We start from the raw sequence: 22,526 nt of genomic DNA on the forward strand, positions 1-22,526 counted from the left end.
ATAGTAGAGTTCTTATGTATCCCTCATGTAATTTCTTCTGTCATTAACTTTCTTTTTTTTTAATTTTTGACAGGCAGAGTGAACAGTGAGAGAGAGAGAGAGAAAGAGAAAGGTCTTCCTTTTGCCGTTGGTTCACCCTCCAATGGCCAATGCGGCCGGCGCATCCCGCTGATCTGAAGGCAGGAGCCAGGTGCTTCTCCTGGTCTCCCATGGGGTGCAGGGCCCAAGCACTTGGGCCATCCTCCACTGCACTTCCGGGCCATAGCAGAGAGCTGGCCTGGAAGAGGGGCAACCGGGACAGAATCCGGCGCCCCGACCGGGACTAGAACCCGGTGTGCCGGCGCCGCAAGGCGGAGGTTTAGCCTATTGAGCTATGGCGCCGGCCTGTCATTAACTTCTTACATTATCATGGTATGCTTGTCAAAACTTAAGAAACCAACCAACACTGGCGTGTTACCGTTGAATCAATTCCAGACTGTATTGGCTTTCGTTAGTTTTCCCGTTGATGTCTTTTTCTGCTCCAGGATCCCACCAGGACACCATGTTACACTGCGTTCTCACTGCTCCTAAGTCTGTGATAATTTCTCATGTCCTTTGTATTTGATGTTATTTTGAAGACTGTTAGCCAGGCATTTTGTAGAATGCCCCATTGATTTTTTTTAAAAATATGTTTGTTTATTTATTTTTACTTATTTGCAAGGTAGAGAGACACAAACGTAGACAGAACTCCTGCGCACTGGTTCACTACCCCAGTGCCTACAACAGCTGGGGCTTGGCCAAGCCAGAGTCAGGAACCCAGAAGTCAATCTGGGTTTTTCATGAGGATGGCAGGGACCTAAGTACTTGAACCATCACCTGCTGCCTCTCAGGGTGTGCACTAGCACGAAGCTGGAATCTAAAGCCAAGCTGTGACTCAAACCCAGACATTCCAGTCTGGGATGTGGGTGTTCCAGCCTGCATCTCAACCACCTTTGCTATGCCCTTCTTGCCCTGTGGATTTTTTAAAAAGGATTTATTATTTATTTGAAAGGCAGAGAGAGAGAAATCTTCCATTCACTGGTTCACTTCCAAAATGGCCACAATGGCCAGTGCTTTGCCGATTCGAAGCCAGGAGCCAGGGGCTTCTTCTGGGTCTCCCACATAGTTGCAGGGACACAAGGACTTGGGCCATCTTCCACTTTCCTGGGCTATAGCAGAGATGCTGTATCGGAAAGTAGAGGATCCAGGACTCGAACCAATGCACATATGGGATGCTGGCACTACAGGTGGCAGCTTTACCTCCTATTATGCCATAGTGCTGGTCTCTGCCCTGTAGATTTTTTTTTTTAAAAGATTTATGCATTTATTTGAAAGTCAGAGTTACACAGAGAGAGAAGGAGAGGCAGGGAGAGAGAGATAGGTCTTCCAACCACTGGTTCACTCCCCATTGGCTGCAATGGCCAGAACTGTGCCAGTAAAGAGCCAGGAGCTTCTTCTGGGTCTTCCATGTGGGTGCAGGGACCCAAGGACTTGGGCTATCATCTACTGCTTTCCCAGGCCATAGCAGAGTTGGATTGGAAGAGGACCAGCCGGGAGATGAACTGGCGCCCATATGGGATGGTGGCATTGTATGTGGCAGCTTTACCTGCTACACCACAGCACCACTCCTGCCCTAGAGATTTTTTTTTTAAAGATTTATGTATTTTATTTGAAAGTCAGAGTTACACAGAGAGAGAGAGAGAGTCCTCCATCCAATGGTTCACTCCCCAGTTGGCCACAATGGCCAGAGCTGCGCTGATCCAGAGCCAGGAGCTTCCTCTGGCTCTCCCACGCGGGTGCAGGAGCCCAAGGACTTGGGCCATTTTCTGCTGCTTTCCCAGGCCACAGCAGAGAGATGGACAGGAAGTGGAACAGCCGGTTCTCAAACCGGTGCCCATATGGGATGCTGGCACTTCAGGCCAGGGCGTTAACCCGCTGCACCACAGCGCCGGCTCCTGCCCTATAGATTTTTAACACTTCTCTGCAGATGATGCATTTTTATAAGAAAGTGTAATGTACATACACATTTTCTACAGGTACATAAAACCGCTTAATCTTCATTGTATTGATGATAACTTCTTTTTCTTCATAAAGAAAAACCTCCAAGAATAACATTAAAAATGGTGACTGTAAATCCAAGCCTGAGGCTGCAGTGCTGTTGAGAAGCTCAGAGGCAAATCATGAAGTAGCCTGCTCCCAGCCGCCCTCTTCTGAGGACTCTAAGTCATGTATAATGGTATGTTTCTTTTTAAAGGATACATGTTTTAGAAACTCTGTTTTAAATAGTGAGTTGTCTTGGCAAATTATTTGGTGTGAAATGATTTTGCTGTACTAGAGATTCTGTTGTGTAATTAATTTTGTTGTAAAGAAAGAGTAGTGAAGGGAGTTATTTAGTTTACTTTCCACAGTGTCAAACTGTTCATGAAATCAGTGCTATAATTTCTTAGAATTTTTTAGGTGAAATTCATGCTATACAAAATTATCTACTATTTTTATTTTTTACTTTTAATAGATTTATTTATTTGAAAGGCAGAGTTACAGAGAGGCAGTGGCAGAGAGAGATAGAGAACCATCTATCTCCCACCTGCTGGTTCTTTTTCCAAATGGCCACAATGGCCAGGACTGGGCCAGGCTAAAGCTAGGAGCCAGGAGCTTCTTCCATGTCTCCCACATGGGTACAGGGGACCAAATACTTGGGCCCTCCTCTGCTGCTCTCCCAGGAACGTTAGCAGGGAGCTGGTTTGGAAGTGGAGCAGCCAGGACTGAAACAAGCGCCCATATGGCATGTTGGCACTGCAGGCAGTGGCTTTACCTGCTACACCACAGTGCTGGCATGAGGATTAACTACTTTAAGGTGAGCAGTTGTGTGCATTTAAGATATTCATAAGGTTGTGCTACTGTCATCTCTATCTAGTTTTGAAACCTTTTAATCACCCCAAAGGAAATCCTTTACCCATTAAGCAGTCACTTTCCTTAAAAAAATACTATATTCATTTTTATTTGAAAAGTAGAGAGACAAATCTTCATTCTGCTGATTTACTTCCTAAATGCCTGCAAAAGCCAGGGCTGGGCTGGGCTGGGCTGAGCCCAGGAGCCTGGAATGCAGTCCAAGTTTTCACCATGGGCGGCATGGATCCAAGTGCCTGAGCCATCGTCTGTTCCTTCCCACAGTGTACATTAGCAGGAAGTTTGTTTGAAAGCAGAGGAGCTTTAATTCAAACCAGGCATCCCAAGCAAAATCTTTTTTTTTTTTTAAGATATATTTATTTATTTATGTATTGGAAAGGCAGAGTAACAGAGAGGGAAGGTGGGAGAGAGAGGAGAGAGAGAAGAGATCTTCTATTTGTTTGTTCATTCCCCAAATGGCTGCAATGGCCTGGGTTAGGCCAAATGGCAGCCAGAAGCCCAGAACTCCGTCTCCATCTCCCGTGTTGGTGGTAGGGGTCCAGGTAATGGGGACATCATCTGCTGCCTTTTCAGGGAACAGGATCAGAAGCCAGATATCTGGAACTTGAACCTGCACTCAGATATGGCATGTGGGGAGCCCAAGTGCTGGCTTAACCTGCTAGGCCACAGCATCTCCCCAGTGATAAAATTTTTAATTGTCACGAAGTCTAACTTTCTATTTTTCCTTTTATTACCCTGTACCTTTGGTATTCAAGAAATGACTGCCAAATCCAGTGTTGTGGAGCTTTTACCCTGTGTTTTCTTCTAAGATTTTTATAGTTTTAGCGCTTACATTCAGCTCTTTGATCCATGCTGAGTTAATTTTTGTATATGGTATTCAGCTTCATCCTTTTGTTGCAGATACCAGTTTTCTTAGCACCATTTATTGGAAAGACCGTCCTTTCCTCATTCAGTAGTACTTTGGTTTGAAAGTACTCACCAAAAGTCATGTTCAAGTTTAATGTCCGTTGCGAGATGTCAAGAGATGATGAATGGATCAATAGCTTATCCAGAGTGGTTGTGTTATAAAAGCCTGTTCAGCTGTCTTTTGAAGGCATCCCTTTTCCATGTGATGCCATATGCAACCTGGGGACTTTGCAGTTCCCATCATCAGGTAGGCCCTCATCAGATACACTCTTAGACCTGGGACCTCTCAGCCTCTGTAACTGTGAGCTGAGTAAACTTTTATTCTTTATAGATCACCCAGTTTGTGGTACTCAGTGAATAGCCACAGAAAACAAACTAACACAAATGGTCTTGGCATCCTTGTCAAAAATCATTTAGAGCTGCTGTTGTGGCACAGTGAGCTAAGCCAGCACTTGTAACACCAGCTTCATTTAGAGTGCTGGTTCCAGTTCCAGCTACTTTGCTTCTGATCCAGCTTCCTGCTAATGTGCCTTCCTTGGAGGACAACAGAAGATGGCCCAGTGCTTGGCCCCTTGCCTGCCATGTGGGAGACCAGATGGAGTTCCTGGCTCCTGGCTTCAGCCTGTCCCGGATCTGGCACTTGTGACCATCTCGGGAGGGAACCAGAGAAGGAAGGTTTTGTTCTCACTGTTGTACTTGGTCTGTCACTCTGCCTTTTAAATGTCTACATACATAAATCTTTGAAAACTGAAAGTGAGTCCTTGAGCTATATTTTTCCTTTCCAAGATTGACTAGTTTGGATCCTTTGAGATTTCATATGAACTCTAGGATGGTTTTTTTTTTTTTTTTTAATTTATCAGACAGAGTTATAGACAGTGAAAGAGACAGAGAGAAAGGTCTTCCCTTCCGTTGGTTCACCCCCCAGATGGCCACCACGGCTGGCACTGTGCCGATCCGAAGCCAGGAGCCAGGTAGTTCCTCCTGGTCTCCCATGCAGGTGCAAGAGCCCAAGCACTTGGGCCATCCTCTACTGCTTTCCCGGGCTACAGCAGAGAGCTGGACTGGAAGAGGAGCAACCAGGACTAGAACTGGCACCCATACGGGATGCCGGCGCCACAGGCGGAGGATTAGCCAAGTGAGCCACGGTGCCAGCCCCAGGGTGGGTTTTCTATTTCATCAAAAGGCATCTTGGGATTTTGATATGGATTGCATTGAATCTAGTGCTGACTTCATGTCAGTATTGAATCTTCCAAAACAGGAACATGGGATGTGTATCCATTTATTTATGTATTTTGTATTTTCTTTCAATTACCTTTTTTAGTTTTCTTTGTACAACTCTTCCATCTCTTTGGTTAAGTTAATTTTATTTAGTTAAGTTATTTTTTTTGGATGCTGTTAGAAATGGAATTATTCTGTAAAATTTCCTTTTCACATTGTTAATTGTTTGGGTATAGAAACACAACTGATTTTTTGTGTTGACTTTGTTTCCTGCCTCTTTGCTAAATCCATTTATTAGTTCCACAGTTCTTTTGTGGAATCTTTTAGGGTTTTCTGTGTACACGTTGATATCATCTGGGAGCAGAGCTACTTTTGCTTTTTCCTTTTTCAGTTTTCGTGTCTTTTATTCGTTATTCTTGCTTTGTTACACTGCTGGGGGCTGGCACTGTGGCACAATGAGTTAAGCCATTGCTTGCAATGCCAGCATCCCATATGCTCCACACTTCTGATCTGGCTTCCTGCTAAAAAAAAAAAAAAGCAGTGGAGAATGGCCCAAGTGCTTGGGCTCCCCACCTGTCTGGGAGACCTGGAAGAATCTCCTAGCTCCTGGCTTTGGCCTGGTCCAGCCCTGTCTGTTGTAGCCATTTGGGGAGTGAACTAGTTGATGGAAGAACTCTCTCTCTGTCTGTCTCTCTCTTTCTCTGTGGCACTGCCTTTCAAATAAATAAGTCTTTTAAAAAAATTACTCTGACTGGAACTTCCAATATTATATAGAATAAAACAGATGAGAATGAATATCTTTATCTTGTTCCTGACCTCAGAAGCAAAGTTTTTCATTTTTTACTTTTTAAAATAGGATGTTCACTGTGGCTTTATATATATATATATATATATATATATATATATATATGTTTATATAGAGAGATATCTATGTATTTAGATATATATGTATATCTAGATATATATAGAGAGATACGTATTTTGTTCATATATATCTAGGTATATATCTATATCAATATATCTGTATATATATAGATCTATTGTTCATGTGATGTATTACATTGATTTTCGTGTTGCGACATCCTTGCATTCCAGGAATAAATCCCACTTGGTCACATTTTAATCATTTTTGGGTGTACAATTCAGTGTCCTTAGTTACATTCAATGTTTTGCAACCATCGCTACTGTCTTCTAAAACTCTTTCTAAATACAAACTGTATCTATTAATCAATATTTTTTATTTGCCCTATCCCCAGGCTCTGATGACCTCTTACCTACTTCCTGTCTGAATTTGTGTCTGTCCTTTATATTTTATATAATTAAATCTTGTAATATTTGTCCTTTTGCGTTTGGCTTATTTCACCTTGCACGTTTTCAACGTTCAACCATGTTGTAGCTGTATAGAACTGTGTTCCCTTTTATGGCTTAATAATATTCCACTATATACAACATGGTTTATCCCCTCATTAGCTGGTGGACATTTGGATTATTTCTACTTTTTGGCTCTTTTGATTAATGTCCTGTAAATGTTGGCATACAGTTATCTACTTGATTACTGTTCAAGTTCTTTGGCATGTAAAACTAAGAATGGAATTCTTGGGTCACATAATAATTCTATGGTTAGCCTTTTGAGGAACCTATTGTTATTTTTATTTATTTGAAATGCGGAGTTACAGAGAGAGAGGGAGAGGCAGAGATCTTTTATCCAGGAGCCTGTAACTCCCTTCTGGGTCTCCCGCATGGGTGGCAAGGGTCCAAGGACATGGGCCATCTTCTGCTGCTTTCTCTGGCGCATTAACAAGGAGCTGGATAGGAACTGGAGCAACTGAGACTTGAACAGGCACCCATATGGGATGCCAGGGATGTAGGCGGTGGCTTAACCTACTGCACCACAACACTGGCCCCTTGAATTATTTTTTGTATATGGTGTGAAGAGTGCTGTAATAACTTGAAACTATGTTTTCACTCAGGGTGAAGATGCATGTTTGTCCCAGGAGAAACCAGTGCTCAGTGGTCCTTTGAAGTCACCTGCTGATCTGAAGAGCCATGCCAGCAAACCTGACATGAGCAGTACTGCACAGTCACTAGCCACACTCAGTAGGGTAGATATTGACATCTTACCTGCAGAAAGGAGGGACTCACTGAGTGATGGCTTTGTTCAGGACAATCAACAGATACACTTAGATGCCTCTGATGAGCCAGGAAATAAATGTAGCATTTCTCAAGTGAAGGAGGAGGAGCTGAAGGATTCCGCTCAATCCCATGCTCAACCTGAAAACCTGGCTCCCACTTGCTCCCCTGATGATGGCACTGGCGAAAGGAATGAACCAGTGATGAAACCTCTGCAGCCCCTACACAAAGACCAAAAGCCACAGGACCTGGAGAGTGATACATACAAGGTACTGGTTTCAGAGGGGAGACTGAAAGGTGTTGTTACAAGCATGTGGGTCATGTTTGATTTTTGCACTAGCTGTTTTATTAGGAAAATCAAGTTGTTCTGTGTTCTAATTTAAGCATAGAACATTTTCATCACCCACCCCTCCAAAAAACCCATACCTAGTAACAGCCACTCTCCGTTCCCCTTTATCTCGACCCTTGGCAATGTCTGTTCCAAGCATTTCATATAAAGGGAGTCATATCATGTATAGCCTTTAGTATCTGGTTTCTTACAGCATGTTTTTAGGGTTTATCCATGGTGTACGGTGTGCCAGCTTTTCATTCCTTTTTATTTGCAAATTTTACTGTGTATGGGTAATACTTTATTTATCTGTTCATAAGTTGATGAAAATTTGGGTTGTTTTCACTTTTGGGTGACTGTAGACAGTGTAAGTTTTTGTGTAGATGTATATTTTCAGTTCTGTTGGTATATACCTGGTAGTGGATGTGCTGGTCATATGGTAACTATTTTCCAAAGCAGCTGTATCATTTTACTTCCCATCGGTAATATATGAAGGCTTCAGTTTCCCTGCATCGTTGTGTCGGCACTTGGTTTTACCCGTGGTTTTGATCAGCACCATACTAGTGGATGTGAAGTGGTATCTTACTGTGGTTTTGATTTGCATCTCTAACGAGTGATGTTGAGCATCTTTTATATGCTTCTTGGCCATTTGTGTATGTGCTTTGGGGAAATAATCTATTCAGATCCTTTGTTAATTTTATTTGGTTTACTTATTTTTTTAATCATTATTGAATTGGAAGAATTCTTTATCTATTCTAGATACCAGTCCCTTATCAGATATAAAGCTTGAAAATATTGTCTCCCACTCTGTGAGTTTACTTTTCACTTTCTTTTTTTAGTATTTGTTTATTTGAAAGGCAGACTGACACAGAGAGAAACAGAGATCTTTCATCTGCTGGTTTACTCCCCGAATGGCCATAATAGCTGGGTCTGGACCAGACTGAAGCCGGGAGCCAAGATCTCCTTCCTGGTCTCCCGAGTGGGTAGCAGGGGCCCAAGTACTTGGGCCATCTTCTGCTGTCTTCCAAGACACATTAGCAGGAGGCTGAATCAGAAGTGGAATAACAGGCTCTCAAACTGACGCTCCAATATGGGTTGCTGGCCTCACAAGCAGCAGCTTAACCTGGTGCTGTGCCCCAGCGCTGGCCCCTCTTTTCACTTTCTTACGGTCCTTTGAGGTTCAAATCATTTAAGTTTTGATGAAAAATAATTTCGTCTGTATTTTCTTTTGTCATTTGTGCTTTTGGTATCATGAATATTTATTCCTATGTTTTCTTCTAGGAGTTGATAGTTTTAGTGCTCAGATTTAGGTCTGTGATCCATGTTGAGTTAATTTTTGTGTGTGGCATGAGGAAGGGATTCAGCTTTATTCCTTGTGTATTTGAACATTGAGTTGTCACAGCACCATTTGTTGAAAAGATTATTCTGTCCTTTGAATTGCCTTGGCACCCTTGTTGAAAATCAATAGACTATAAATAATAAGAGTTTATTTCTCAAGTCTCAGTTCTGTTCCACTGATCTATATGTCTGTCCTAATACATTGTCTGGATCACTGTAGTTTTGCAGTAAATGCTGAAATCAGGAAATGTGAGTCTTTGAACTTTATCATTATTTTTTGATATTTTTCTATCTTTTGGGTTTTATGCATTTCCATGTAAATTTTAAAATAAGTTTTGTTTATTTATTTGAAGGGCAAAGTGACAGAGAGAGAGACAGAGATCTTGGCTCTGCTGCTTCACCCCTTAAATGGTCACAACAGCCATGTCTGAGGCAGGAGGCAGGAACCTCATCCTGGTCTCTGACATGGGTGGCAGGGCCCCAAATACTTGGACCATCTAGCACTGCTTTCCCGGGTGCATTAGCTAGAAACTGAATTGGAAACAGAGTAGCCAGTATCAAAACTGGCAGATATGGGGTGGTGGTGCCCAAGTTGGGCCCTAACCTGCTGCATTACAATGCTGGCCCCTCCATATGAATTTTAAGATTATCCTGACAATCTTTATAAAGAATGCTAACATTAAAAAAAACTTTTTAAATAAGATTTTATGTTTTTATTTGAGAGGTGTAGTTAAAAACAGAGAGAGGGAAAGACAGAGAGAGATCTTCATCTGCTGGTTCACTCCCCAAATGGCCACAACAGCTGAAGCTGGGCTGACCTGAAGCCAGGAGTCAGGAGTTTCTTCTGGGTCTCCCACACGGGTGCAGGGGCCCAAGCACTTGGGCCATCTTCTACTGCTTTCCCAGGCCATAGCAGAGAGCTGGATTGGAAGAAGAGCAGCTGGGATACAAATTGGTGCCCATATGGGATGCCAGCACTGCAGGTTGAGGCTTAGCCTACTATGCCACTGGTCTGGTCCCTGAGATGCTTTTTTTTTTCAGTATGAAGTCTTTTTTTTTTTTTTTAATTAAAAAGATTTAAAAAAATTTATCTCTAAGTGTTTTATTCTTTTAGATACTATTGTAAATGGAATTCTCACAATTTAGTTTTGGATTGTTCACTGCTAGCATATAGAAGTGTACCTTGAGGGGCTGTGGTGTAGCCTGTTAAGTCAGTGTCTGAGATGCTGGTATCCTATATGGGCTCTGGTTCCAGTCCCAGCTGCTCCACTTCTGATCCAGCTCTCTGCTATGGCCTTGGAAAGCAGTGGAAGATGGCCCAAGTCCTTGGGCCCTTGCACCCATTTGGGAGACCCAGAAGAAGCTCAGCCTGGCCGTTGCAGCCATCTGGGGAGTGAACCAGCAGATGGAAGATCTATCTCTCTGCCTGTCCCTTTCTTTGTCTCTCTGCCTTTCAAATTAATAAAGTATTTTTTAAATAAAAAATAATTGAAAAAGAAGTACATTTGATTTGGTTTTTAGTGATATTGTGTTCTGCAACCTTGCTGAATTTGTTTATTCATTCTTGTATATTTTTTTAAAGATTTATTTTATTTATTTGAAAGAGTTACAGAGAGAGGTAGAGACAGAGAGAGGTCTTCCATCCTCTGGTTCACTCCCCAGATGGTCGCAATGGCTGGAATTGTGTGTTCCGAAGCCAGGATCCAGGAGCTTCTTCCGGGTCTCCCACGTGGGTGCAGGGGCCCAAGGATGTGGGCCATCTTCTACTGCTATCCCAAGCTGTAGCAGAGAGCTGGATTGGAAGAGGAGCAGCTGGGACTAGAACTGGTGCCCACATGGGATGCCAGCACTTCAGGCCAGGGCTTTAACCTGCTGTGCCACAGCACTGGCCCCCATTCTCATATTTTTTTAGTGGACTCCTTAGGAATTTCTGAATACAAGATCATTGTCATCTGCAAATAGAGATGATAGTTTCACTTCTTCCTATCCTGTCTGTGCTCCTTTTCTTTCTGCCTTTTTTTTTTTTTTTTAAGATTAATTTTATTCATTTGAAAGAGTTAGTGAGGGAAGGGAGTGAGAGAGAGAGAGGGAGAGAGAGATCTTACATCTGCTGGTTCACTCCTTGAATGGCTGCAATGGTTGGGACTGGGCCAGGTGGAAGCCAGGAGCCAGCAGCTTCATCTGGGTCTCCCACATCTTTCGTAGCTTTTTCCTAAGCCATTAGCAGGGAGCTGGATTGGAGGTGGAGCAGTTGGGCTCAGACTGGCATCCTTGTGGGATGCTGGCATTGCCTGTGGTGGCTAAACCTGCTGTGCCACAACACCTGCCTCCTTTTTTTTTTTTTTTTTTTTGCCTAAATTTCCTGGTGTGAACTTCAAGTACAGTGTTGAATAGAAGGGCTAAAAGTATTTACCCTTGTCTTATTCCTGATCAAATTCATTTGTTACACCAGGATTTTAGAGCAGATATTTTGTGTTTTAATAGAATTTTATGTCTGGCATTACTCCTTGTTTTTCTTCTTCTTTTTCATAAAAGTGGAATGGCTTTTTTTCAGGATCAGTTGGATTTCATGGAGAAATTCCTTAAGTCTTTTGTTCCTGTCATTTCATACATACATAAGCTTTATTTGGAACATCTATACTTACTATTATCAGTAGAGGAAAATTTATTTCCATCTTCCAGAACTGAATCATTTGTTGTTTATTATTTTGGTCTCTATTCAACTAGATTATTATATAATAATATTGTAAAATTAGTCATTTACTGTGTTATACATCCTGTATTAGATATACTCTTGGAAGAATAAATTTGTTATTTTATGTACAATTTTATGTTTGCCAAAGATCTAAAAATGTTGTGTTGGTGATAATAGCTTTCTTTTTTTTTAATTTTTTAAAAAATTATTTGAAAGGCAGAGTTACAGAGAGAGGAGGAGGGACAGAGAGATTGTCCATCCACTGGTTCACTCCCCAAATGGCTGCAGTGGCCGGGGCTGGGCCAGGCAGAATCAAGGAGCCAGAGCTTCTTCCAGGTTTCCCATGTGGTGCAGGGGCCCAAGAACTTGGCCTATCTTCCACTACTTTCTCAGGTGCATTAGCAGGGAGCTGGATCAGAAGTAGAACAGCTGGGTTTTGAACCAGCACCCATATGGAATGCCAATGTCACAGGCAGAGGCTTAATCTGCTATGCCACAACTCCGGCCCTGATAATGACTTTCTATAATGTACCACATAGTAATCTGTTGATAAAATTTGTTGATTGATTGATATTAACTACCAGTGTCCATCTTGAAAACAGGTAATTCTGGTAGTTAAAAATTATTCAAATAGAGGCTGGCCCTGTGGCATAGCAGGTTAAGCTGCCACCTATAGTGCCGGCATCCCATATGGGCGGCGGTTTGAGTCCTGGCTGCTCAACTTCTGATCCAGCTCTCTTCTATGGCCTGGGAAAGCAGTAGAAGATGGCCCAAGTGCTTGGGCTCCTGTACCCCATAGGAGACCCGGAAGAAGCTCCTGGTGTCAGATTGGCTAAGTCTTTTATTTTTTTTTATTTTTATTTTTATTTATTTTTTTTTTTTGACAGGCAAAGTGGACAGTGAGAGAGACAGAGAGAAAGGTCTTCCTTTGCCGTTGGTTCACCCTCCAATGGCTGCTGCGTCCGGCGCACCGCGCTGATCTGAAGCCAGGAGCCACGTGCTTCTCCTGGTCTCCCATGGGGTGCAGGGCCCAAGCACTTGGGCCATCCTCCACTGCACTCAGGGGCCACAGCAGAGAGCTGGCCTGGAAGAGGGGCAACCAGGACAGAATCTGGCGCCCCGACCGGGACTAGAACCCGGTGTGCCGGCGCCGCAAGGCGGAGGATTAGCCTAGTGAGCCGCGGCGCTGGCCTGGCTAAGTCTTTTAAAAAATTATTGAAAATAAGTAAAAGAATCTATTATTTTAGTGTTTGACATGCCTCAGTTTGTAAAACCACCTATCTACATAAATCACTAAGTCTTTGGTGATCTTCAAAACTTGAGGTAATTCATTTTATCATTATTACTGCTATCAAAGCTCCTGTTCTTTTGAGCATGTAATGTGTGCCAGATATAGCCTGTGATCCCTCTTTTTTTTATTATTATTATTATTTTTTGACAGGCAGAGTGGACAGTGAGAGAGAGAGACAGAGAGAAAGGTCTTCCTTTGCTGTTGGTTCACCCTCCAATGGCCGCTGCGGCCGGCGTGCTGCGCTGATCCGATGGCAGGAGCCAGGAGCCAGGTGCTTTTCCTGGTCTCCCATGGGGTGCAGGGCCCAAGCACCTGGGCCATCCTCCACTGCACTCCCTAGCCACAGCAGAGGGCTGGCCTGGAAGAGGGGCAACCGGGACAGAATCCGGCGCCCCGACCGGGACTAGAACCCGGTGTGCTAGCGCCGCTAGGCGGAGGATTAGCCTGTTGAGCCACGGCGCCAGCTCGTGATCCCTCTTGTGTACCACTTCCACTAACCTCCCACAGTTGGCTCTCTCTATCCACAGCTTCCACACCCACAGGTTCAACCAACTGTGTATCAAAAAGATTCAGAAAACAACTTTTGTCTGTATTGAACACACTTTTTTTCTTGTTATTATTCCCTAAACAATGTAGTATAACATTTTTTACATAGAACTTACCTTTTTAAAGGTAATTAGGGGCTGGTGCCATGGCACAGCAGGTGAAGCCACTGCCTGTGGTGTCGGTGTCCCATATGGGCACTAATTTAAGTTCTGGCTACTCCACTTCTGATCCAGCTCCCTGCTAAGGTGCCTGGGAAAGCAGCAGAGGATGACCCAAGTGCTTGGGTCCCTGCACCCATGTAGGGGACCTGGTAGAAGCTCCTGGCTCCAGGCATCAGACCAATCTACCTCCTCTGTTGTGCCCATTTGGGCAGTGGCCAGCAGATGGTAGATCTCTCTCTGTCTTTCCTTCTCTTTCTCTCTATAAGTCTGCCTTTCAAATAAAATAAAAAAATCTTTAAAAGAAATCTAGAGATGCTTAAATTTAGAGATGATTGAAGTATAGGAGAAGTTATAAGTAGGTTATATGCAAATATCATATCGCTTTGTGTAAGGAACTTGAGCATCCTTGGATTTTGGTATCCAAGGGGGGTTCCCAGAACCAGTTCCACCATGAACACCAATGGATGAATGAATTGTGGGGAATGCTGGGTGAGGAAGCTGAGCTCAGGGAGATTAAACTTCTCACGTATCACTCCATCAGACTCCAAACTCATTGCTTTCCTCAGTGCTGTTTTAGGACGCATCCAAGTAACTGATGTTTGCCCGGGAGTAAATGTGTATTAAATTGGCTCTTACTTAAAACATATGCATTTTAGGAGTGGAAAGCCTAGTATGCGGTTGCTGTTTGACCTAGTGGTTAAGAAGCTAGTTGGAGGCCGGCGCCGCGGCTCACTAGGCTAATCCTCCGCCTTGCGGCACCGGCACACCGGGTTCTAGTCCCAGTTGGGGCGCCGGATTCTGTCCCGGTTGCCCCTCTTCCAGGCCAGCTCTCTGCTGTGGCCCGGGAGTGCAGTGGAGGATGGCTCAAGTCCTTGGGCCCTGCACCCCATGGGAGACCAGGAGAAGTACCTGGCTCCTGCCATCGGATCAGCGCAGTGCGCTGGCCGCAGCGCGCTGGCCGCGGCGGCCATTGGAGGGTGAACCAACAGCAAAAAAAAGGAAGACCTTTCTCTCTGTCTCTCTCTCTCTCACTGTCCACTCTGCCTGTCAAAAAAAAAATAATAATAATAATAATTAAAAAAAAAAAAAGAAGCTAGTTGGGACACCGGCATCTCCTACAGGAGGACCTGGATTCAAGTCCTGGCTCCATTCCCAACTCCAGCTTCCCGCAAACGCACATTCTGGGAGGCAGCAGGTGAAGACTCAAGTACTTGAGTCCCTGCCACCCATGTGGAAGACCTGGGTTGCATTCCTAGCTTCCAGCTTCAGGCTGACCCAGCTCCAGCTGTTGTGGACGTTTAGGGGGTGAACCAGCAGGTGGGAACTCTTATCTGTTTCCCTGCCTCTCATATAATTTAAAAAATTAAAGTTATATAGAAATTTATTTTAAAAACTGAATTAAACTTTAATAATTTCAGGATAATCACTGTTTGATAATTTTATTAAACTAATTTTTTGGGGGGGGCCTGTTTTGTGGTGTAGTAGGTAAAACTGCCACCTGCAACACCGGCATGCCATTTGGGTGCCAGTTCATGTCCTGGCTGCTCCACTCCTAATCCAGCTCCCTGCTAGTGGCCAAGGAAAAGCAGTGGAGGATGGCCCAGTCCTAGCCATTGTGGCCATCTGGGAGTGAACCAGCAGATGGAAGATCTCTCCTTGTCTCTCCCGCTCTCTAATTCTTTCAAACAAATAAATGAATCTTTAACAAAAATATTATTTTTGTCTGGAGGGAAAGGAAAAAGCCAGAATATTTGGATAACTGATGCCAGCATTTTGTCTTTGCCTGTCAGTGCTGCAAATGAGCATTGATTTTGAGAAAGACAACTTCTCCTTCTCATTGTCATTCAGTTTAGAAGTAGGCACGGAGAGTTTGTCCATTTGAAAAGTTCAAAAGACTGCTTCATTATTCTGTGGTTTTCTCATGTGTGTGTGACTCATTTTATTATTTTTAAGAACCAGGTTGCTGGTGAATGTAATGCAGAAAACCTGGGCAGAATCCACAAAGGTTTCCAGCCGCACAATTCGGGGTCTGAACCCTCTCTGTCTCGACAGAGACGACAGAAGAAAAGAGAACAGACTGAGCACACTGGGAGAAAGAGACAGGTTGGTGGAGGGATCTTTGCAGTAAGTCATGGTGCTGCTGTTTGGGAGGTAAATGTTGGGAGGCTACCAGAAGGTCACATAGAAATGCCAGGAACGTAGGCAGAAGGATAACAGCAAGATGCTGCATGCTGGTTTCCGGGTATCAGAGAGTTGAAAGCAGAGTGAAGGTTTTATCTTCTCAGCACAGATGGACAGATCAACTTGAGAGTTAACAGGGTGAGGAGGGGGCTCTCTGATCCCTTCTTACTGCGTCTGTGCACAGTTCTTCCCTCATTCTCTGCACACTTCCTCCAGGGGCACCTCCTTTCTTCAGGTAACTCTCACAGGCACACTGTCCACAGGCTTTTTAGAAGGCCATTCACATTTGGCAGTCTCTTGAAAAAAAAAAATGGAATGTTTTGGCAGCTACATAGAGGACCTACCAGTGGTGCTCTTTGGAGGTTGCTGTATATGAAACTAACAATCTCTCTTTCTTTTTTAATTATTGAAGATCCATGAGGCACCTTCTGGACTTTTGCCTTCTCATCCCACTATTGGAAACGTGGCTGTTAGATCAACGCAAAAAGATGCTGAAAACCAGAGTAGAGTGGTCACTGGGTCTGGGAGCAGTTCAGGGAGCAGTGAGCTGTCATCAAAGGTGTGTGGCAGTATCTCTTAGATTTTTTAAAAACCTGCTGGTGCCGCGGCTTACTAGGCTAATCCTCCGCCTTGCAGCGCCGGCACACTGGGTTCTAGTCCCGGTCGGGGCGCCGGATTCTGTCCCGGTTGCCCCTCTTCCAGTCCAGCTCTCTGCTGTGGCCCGGGAGTGCAGTGGAGGATGGCCCAAGTTCTTGGGCCCTGCACCCCATGGGAGACCAGGATAAGTACCTGGCTCCTGCCATCGGATCAGCGCGGTGCGCTGGCCACAGTGCGCCGGCCACGGCAGCCATTGGAGAGTGAACCAACGGCAAAGGAAGACCTTTCTCTCTGTCTCTCTCTCTCACTGTCCACTCTGCCTGTCAAAAAAAAAAAAAAAAAAAACACAAAAAAAAACACAAAAAACAAAAAACCTTATAAAGCTTTTGGGTCGTAAAATCCTGCATGTTTTGTGAAGTTCATATTAAAACATCTAAACTCTGTTTCTTTGCCAAATACTGGAAGAGACAGATTTGGGATTCTCAGCAGCTTTGATTGAAATGCACAGATTCTCTGGTTCCGTAGTTGGTCAGCAGAAGTAGATTCCTGAGTATGGCAATTGCAGAAGTCCCCATTTCCTCTTCCAGAAATAAGCACCTGCTAAAAACAAGGGTGGTAGCCATTCCTAGCTAGTCGCCTTATCCTGATGTAGACTGGTTTCCGACGATCACTCCCTGAAATGCCAGTGCATCGCCTTTCTCTAGTCCCAGGTGATACATCAGGTGTTGTAGGTGCTGTGAGAACAGTCGGCAGGAATGGAAATGACTTTTTTTTTTTTTTAAAGGGTCGACCATTATCAGCCAGAGAGAGGAGACGACTAAAGCAGTCCCAGGAGGAGGTGCTCCCCTCAGGTAAAGCTGACCCCTGTTCTTCATCTGATTGGTGCTTGATGGTCTGACTCCCTGGCACAGCGCTGGTGCTGAGCTTGAGGTCTGAAGACATTCAGGTGGCAATAATTCCTTTGGGAAATCTATTTGAAAGAGTTTCTGAAATTTCTTAGTCAAGCCTTTTAAGAAATCGTCAGCTGTTGAATCTGAAACAGGTATCTTTAGAGAAAGGATTTTTTTTTTTGACAGGCAGAGTGGACAGTGAGAGAGAAAGACAGAGAGAAAGGTCTTCTTTTGCCGTTGGTTCACCCTCCAATGGCCGCCGCGGCCGGCGCACTGCGGCCAGCGCATGGCACTGATCCAATGGCAGGAGCCAGGTACCTCTCCTGGTCTCCCATGGGGTGCAGGGCCCAAGCACTTGGGCCATCCTCCACTGCACTCCCTGGCCACAGCAGAGAGCTGGCCTGGAAGAGGGGCAATCGGGACAGAATCCGGTGCCCCGACCGGGACTAGAACCCGGTGTGCCGGCGCTGCAAGGCGGAGGATTAGCCTAGTGAGCCGCGGCGCCAGCCGGAGAAAGAGGATTTTTAAAAAGAGCAAAAGACCATTGAGTTTCCACCTGGAAACTTGTTAACTCGTTCCCGTGTTCAGCTCCTGGTCAGGGCAGTGTGTCTTCTGCAGAGCAGAGCGGGGTTAGCGGAGGGATGCTGCCCTGGCTGAGGCTGTGGACGTTGCTGTTGGGGCCCGAAGACGTCATTAGCAGTTTGCATTTAGTAAATGCTCACCGTGTCTTAAGCACTAACCTCAACATCTTAAGGGCCTTATTTCATGTTTGCAGCAGCCATCAGAGTCAGCTGCATTACCTTCTTTGCAGCTGAGGAAACTGAGGCTGTGGGAAGGTGAGTAACTTGCCCAGGGTCCCAGAGCCGGGAGACCCAGGGCTGAGATCTGAACTCGGGTCAGATGCCAAGGTGGTGATGAGTTATGTCTGGGCTGAACCTTGCTGGGCTCTCTTCCAAATCCAGTGTAAAGTCTTCCCCAGGTGAGGCCAGCCCACCACAGTCCCTGGGGGTGTTTGCTTTTCCAGGCCCTTCAGTGAGGAGAGCTGTGAGTGCAGTGGGGCCAGGGAAACCACAGGAGGAAGGCCAGCACCCCCCTGCCCGACGGTCCTCTTCCGACTGCAGTTTCTCTAAGGTGCGTTACACACTCGTGAGGGAGAGGTGGACGTGTCTGCTGCTGGCGAGCCTAGCGAAGCACCTCATAAACGTCAGCTCTACTTATTTCAGACGGGGCTGCCTTCAGTCGATAAAGAGAGGAACTGGCAGATGATCACTGAAATGATTGTTTGACCCATTAGGGAATGAGTTTTTGAGGCAGCCTTTTTTGTTTGCTTGTTTTAAAGATTGATTTTTACTTATTTGAAAGGAGATGTTACTTAGAGAGGGAAAGAGAGAGCGAGAGCTCTTCCTCCACTGGTTCACTCCCGACACGGCCACAGTAAGCAGGACTGGGCCAGGCTGAAGCCAGGAGCCAGAACCACATGCGTACAGGGGCCCAAGCACTTGGGCCATCTTCTGCTGCCTTCCCAGGTGCATTAGCAGGGAGCTAGATCAGAAGTGGAGTAACCTGGGGCCAGCGCTGTGGCATAGTGGGTAAAGCTGCTGCCTACAGTGCCAGCATCCCACATGGGCACCAGTTCAATTCCTGCTGCTCCACTTCCAATCCAGCTCCCTGCTAATGTGCCTGGGAAAACAGTGGAAGATGGCCCAAGTGTTTGGGCCCCTGCACCCACATGGGAGACCCAGAAGAATCTACAGGCTCCTGGCTTCAGATTGGCCCGGATCCAGCCGTTGTGGCCATTTGGGGAAAGAACCAGCAGATGGAAGACAGACCTTTCTCTTTCTGCCTCTGTCCCTCTGTAACTCTGCCTTTCAATTAAATAAATAAATCTTTTAAAAATATTTAAAAGCTGTAGTAAGAGATAATAAAAGATGATCTAAATAAATAGAAGGACATTGTATGATTCTGAATAAAGTTATTAAAAAAAAAAGAAGAAGAAGTAGAACAGTCAGTAATGGTCTAGGAAAAGCAGAGGATGGCTCAGAGATTTGGACCCATTATGGGAGACCCAGAAGTTGCTTCTGGCTTCTGCCTGGCCCAGAGCCAACTGTTGTGGGGAGCAAACCAGCAGATGAGAGACCTCTCTCTGTCTCTTCCTCTTTCTGTGTAACTCTGACTTTCAAATAAAAAAAAAATCTTGGGGGCCGGCGCCACGGCTCACTAGGCTAATCCTCCGCCTTGCGGCGCCGGCACACCGGGTTCTAGTCTCAGTCGGGGCACCGGATTCTGTCCCGGTTGCCCCTCTTCCAGGCCAGCTCTCTGCTGTGGCCCGGGAGTGCAGTGGAGGATGGCCCAAGTCCTTGGGCCCTGCACCCACATGGGAGACCAGGAGAAGCACCTGGCTCCTGGCTTCGGATCAGCACGGTGCGCTGGCTGCAGCGCACTGGCCACGGCGGCCATTGGAGGGTGAACCAACGGCAAGGGAAGACCTTTCTCTCTCTTTCTCACTGTCCACTCTGCCTGTCAAAACAAACAAACAAAAAAAACAAAAACAAAAACAAAAAACATCTTGGAAGAAAAAAACAAAAGAAAACATGTGGAGCAGCCAGACTCGAATTAGCGCCCATATGGGATGTGGGCACTGCAAGTAGCTAACCTTTTGCAACACAATGCTGACCTCTGAGGCATTCCTGTAAACAATTGACAGCTGGTTTACAATCTTAGGTAGTCTTTAAACAAGAATCCTTTTTAAAAAAAAAAAAAAAAAGATTTTATTTATTTATTTGAGAAGTAGAGTTACAGACAGTGAGATGGAGAGACAGAGAGAAAGGTCTTCCTTCCATTGGTTCACTCCCCAGGTGGCCACAATGGGAGTGGAAGCCAAGAGCTTCTTCCTGCTCTCCCCTCAGGTGCAGGGGCCCAAGGGCCTGGGCCATCCTCTACTGCTTTCCTAGGCCACAGCAGAGAGCTGGATCGGAAGAGGGGCAGCTGAGACTAGATCCAGTGCCCCCATGGGATGCAGGCACTGCAGGCAGAGGATCAACCTACTGTGCCACATGGCACCGGCCCCTAAACAGGGATTCTTAAGGGCTTCCGCTGGGCAGCATTTTTTTTTTTTTCTTTTTTATTTGAAAAGTAGTGTCAGGGATAGGTATTTCTCTGATCTGCCAGTGAGAGAGAGAGAGAGAGAGAGAGAGAGAGAGAGAGAGGTCAGTTGATAGAGATCTTGGATCTACTGGTTCACTTCCTAAATGGCTGCAGTAGCCAGGGCTGGGCCAGGCAAAAGCTGGGAGCCAGAAATTCTGGGTCTCTTTTGTGAGTGGTAGGAGCCCAAGCACTTGGGCCATCATCAGCTGCCTTCCCAGGTGCGATAGTAGGGAGCTGAATTGGAAGCGAAGCAGCCAGGACTCGAACCAGCACTCTTGATATGGGATGCTGGCATTGCAGGAGAAGGCTTAACCTGCTGCACCACAGTGCCCGCCCCCACCCTTTGCTGCTTCTGCTGTGTGGTCTGCAGGGCTCAGTTTTCCTCTCACTTGCTGGTCTTGCCTGTTGGTGGCGTTTATCTTACTTTCTCTCCTGTGGTTGATGCAGGGACACCATCTGGTGGCTACATGGGTAATTGCAAGGTTTCCAACCCATGTTCACCGCTCTGTATAATATCCTGGGGAATAATTTTTCCTGCTTTGAAAGTATTGAAGGTATTGTTTCTTTAATAAAATCATTTATTTACACTACTAATTGAGACTACTTTCTCCATTTCCCAAAATTGTAAGATTTGTATGTGGTTATATCAGGTAATTCATTAAGCGCTTCAGTAGTCTCACGTGAATAAGCTGAGGTTGCCAGGATTTAGGTAGCATTCCATCAAATTTAAAATACCAGTAGTCCTGTTCATCTGTAAAAAAGAATGAAATTCTGCCATTTTTAGCAAAATGGACACAACTGGATGACTTCATGTTGAGTGAAATAGACCAGACTCAGAAAGACAAATACCCCATGTTCTCCCTTATATGTGGGAGCTAAAATTTAAACAAAAAAACAAACAAAAGAATGAATAAAGAAAGAAATGTTTACGTGTCTCAGGATTGCTACAAATATAGTTTTGTAAAAGTTTGTTTTATACCTTTGTCACACCAATGGCTACAATGTGATAGTACTGTAGTTTTAATGATCTGTGATTATTTTAAAATTTACTATATATGAGTGTAGTGATAATTTTTCCATTCAATTACTGCTTTTAGCTGTTGCCTGTATTCCCACTAAACTTAGTCTTTTTGTATTTTATTTTTTAAACTTGTGAAGTATTAAGCCTTTTACTATAATGTAAATTTAAAATATGTTATCTCAAAATCTAAAAAAAGAAAGAAAATGAAGGTGGGTGAGAGGGGAGGGAGGGAGAAGGGGAATATCATTATGTTCTTAGAATGTTTCTACAAATCACTGTGAATCTGCTAAAAACTAAAAATACATTTTAAAAAGGACTGTTTCGCCATTAAAAAAATAACTACATGAAATGAAATGAAATACGAGTATTTCTTCTGGGATAAGCTGTCTGCCTGGGGGTTGAAAAGCGGAGCATTCATTTGTTGTCCTCAGGGAAGGGAATGTCTTCACAGCTGAGGCTCTCCAGGCCTGGTACCACTTCACCTTGATGTTCCTCATGCTTCACTGGTGAACTTCATGCGTGAGCCGGGACATCAGTTATGTAAAATAACTTTAGTGTTTACATCCTTTAGTTTCACTTGTTAAATTGCAGTTAACATCACTTGTGTTTAGTCAGTGCATCTAAGACTATTTTGTGTATTATATTCTGGTTGTGTGTCATGTATTTTGTTTTTTTCCTAACATAAATAGGAAAGGAAATTGATTCATTGTCTGTCTGAGGATGAGTTAAGTTCTTCTACAAGTTCAACTGATAAGTCAGATGGGGATTCCAGGGAAGGGTAAGCTCTTGTTTTACTGTCTCCCTACATAAACTATTTCTGATAGAATTAATCCTAAATGTACATTTGCTGTAGTATTGAGACTTGCAGAACTCTCACTGATAACATTATAAATGGTTTATGATATATGCTAGAGCTAATGATATCTTCTGTGAACACATCTGGTTTTCATTTCTTTTTTTTTTTTTTTTTTTTTTTTTGACAGAGTGGACAGTGAGAGAGAGAGAGAGAGAAAGGTCTTCCTTTGCTGTTGGTTCACCCTCCAATGGCCGCCGTGGCCGGTGCGCTGCAGCCAGCGCACCGCGCTGATCCGAAGCCAGGAGCCAGGTGCTTCCCCTGGTCTCCCATGTGGGTGCAGGGCCCAAGGACTTAGGCCA

The 22,526-nt window shown here is 44.6% G+C and overlaps 1 protein-coding gene across 11 annotated transcripts in view; it reads left to right on the forward strand.

The window, feature by feature from the left end:
• NEK4 (NIMA related kinase 4) overlaps window positions 1-22,526 on the forward strand; it is a 44,306-nt gene that overhangs the window by 9,121 nt on the left and 12,659 nt on the right. For 6 of the 11 annotated variants that reach the window (XM_008260800.5, XM_008260795.5, XM_008260796.5 and 3 more), the window contains 7 exons: window positions 2,113-2,254; window positions 7,020-7,448; window positions 15,492-15,641; window positions 16,132-16,278; window positions 17,101-17,167; window positions 18,231-18,337; window positions 22,061-22,149. In XM_008260800.5, the coding sequence (XP_008259022.1) occupies window positions 2,113-2,254; window positions 7,020-7,448; window positions 15,492-15,641; window positions 16,132-16,278; window positions 17,101-17,167; window positions 18,231-18,337; window positions 22,061-22,149 (1,131 nt within the window). Of the gene's footprint in view, window positions 1-2,112; window positions 2,255-7,019; window positions 7,449-15,491; window positions 15,642-16,131; window positions 16,279-17,100; window positions 17,168-18,230; window positions 18,338-20,797; window positions 20,905-22,060; window positions 22,150-22,526 lie in introns of all 11 variants that reach the window. The other 5 variants (XM_089306131.1, XM_070050740.2, XM_070050742.2 and 2 more) reach the window with 3 other exon arrangements.

The sequence above is a fragment of the Oryctolagus cuniculus genome, chromosome 10, assembly GCF_051225735.1.
Source record: "Oryctolagus cuniculus isolate XC-2025 breed Fujian yellow rabbit chromosome 10, ASM5122573v1, whole genome shotgun sequence".
Lineage (NCBI taxonomy): Eukaryota > Metazoa > Chordata > Mammalia > Lagomorpha > Leporidae > Oryctolagus > Oryctolagus cuniculus.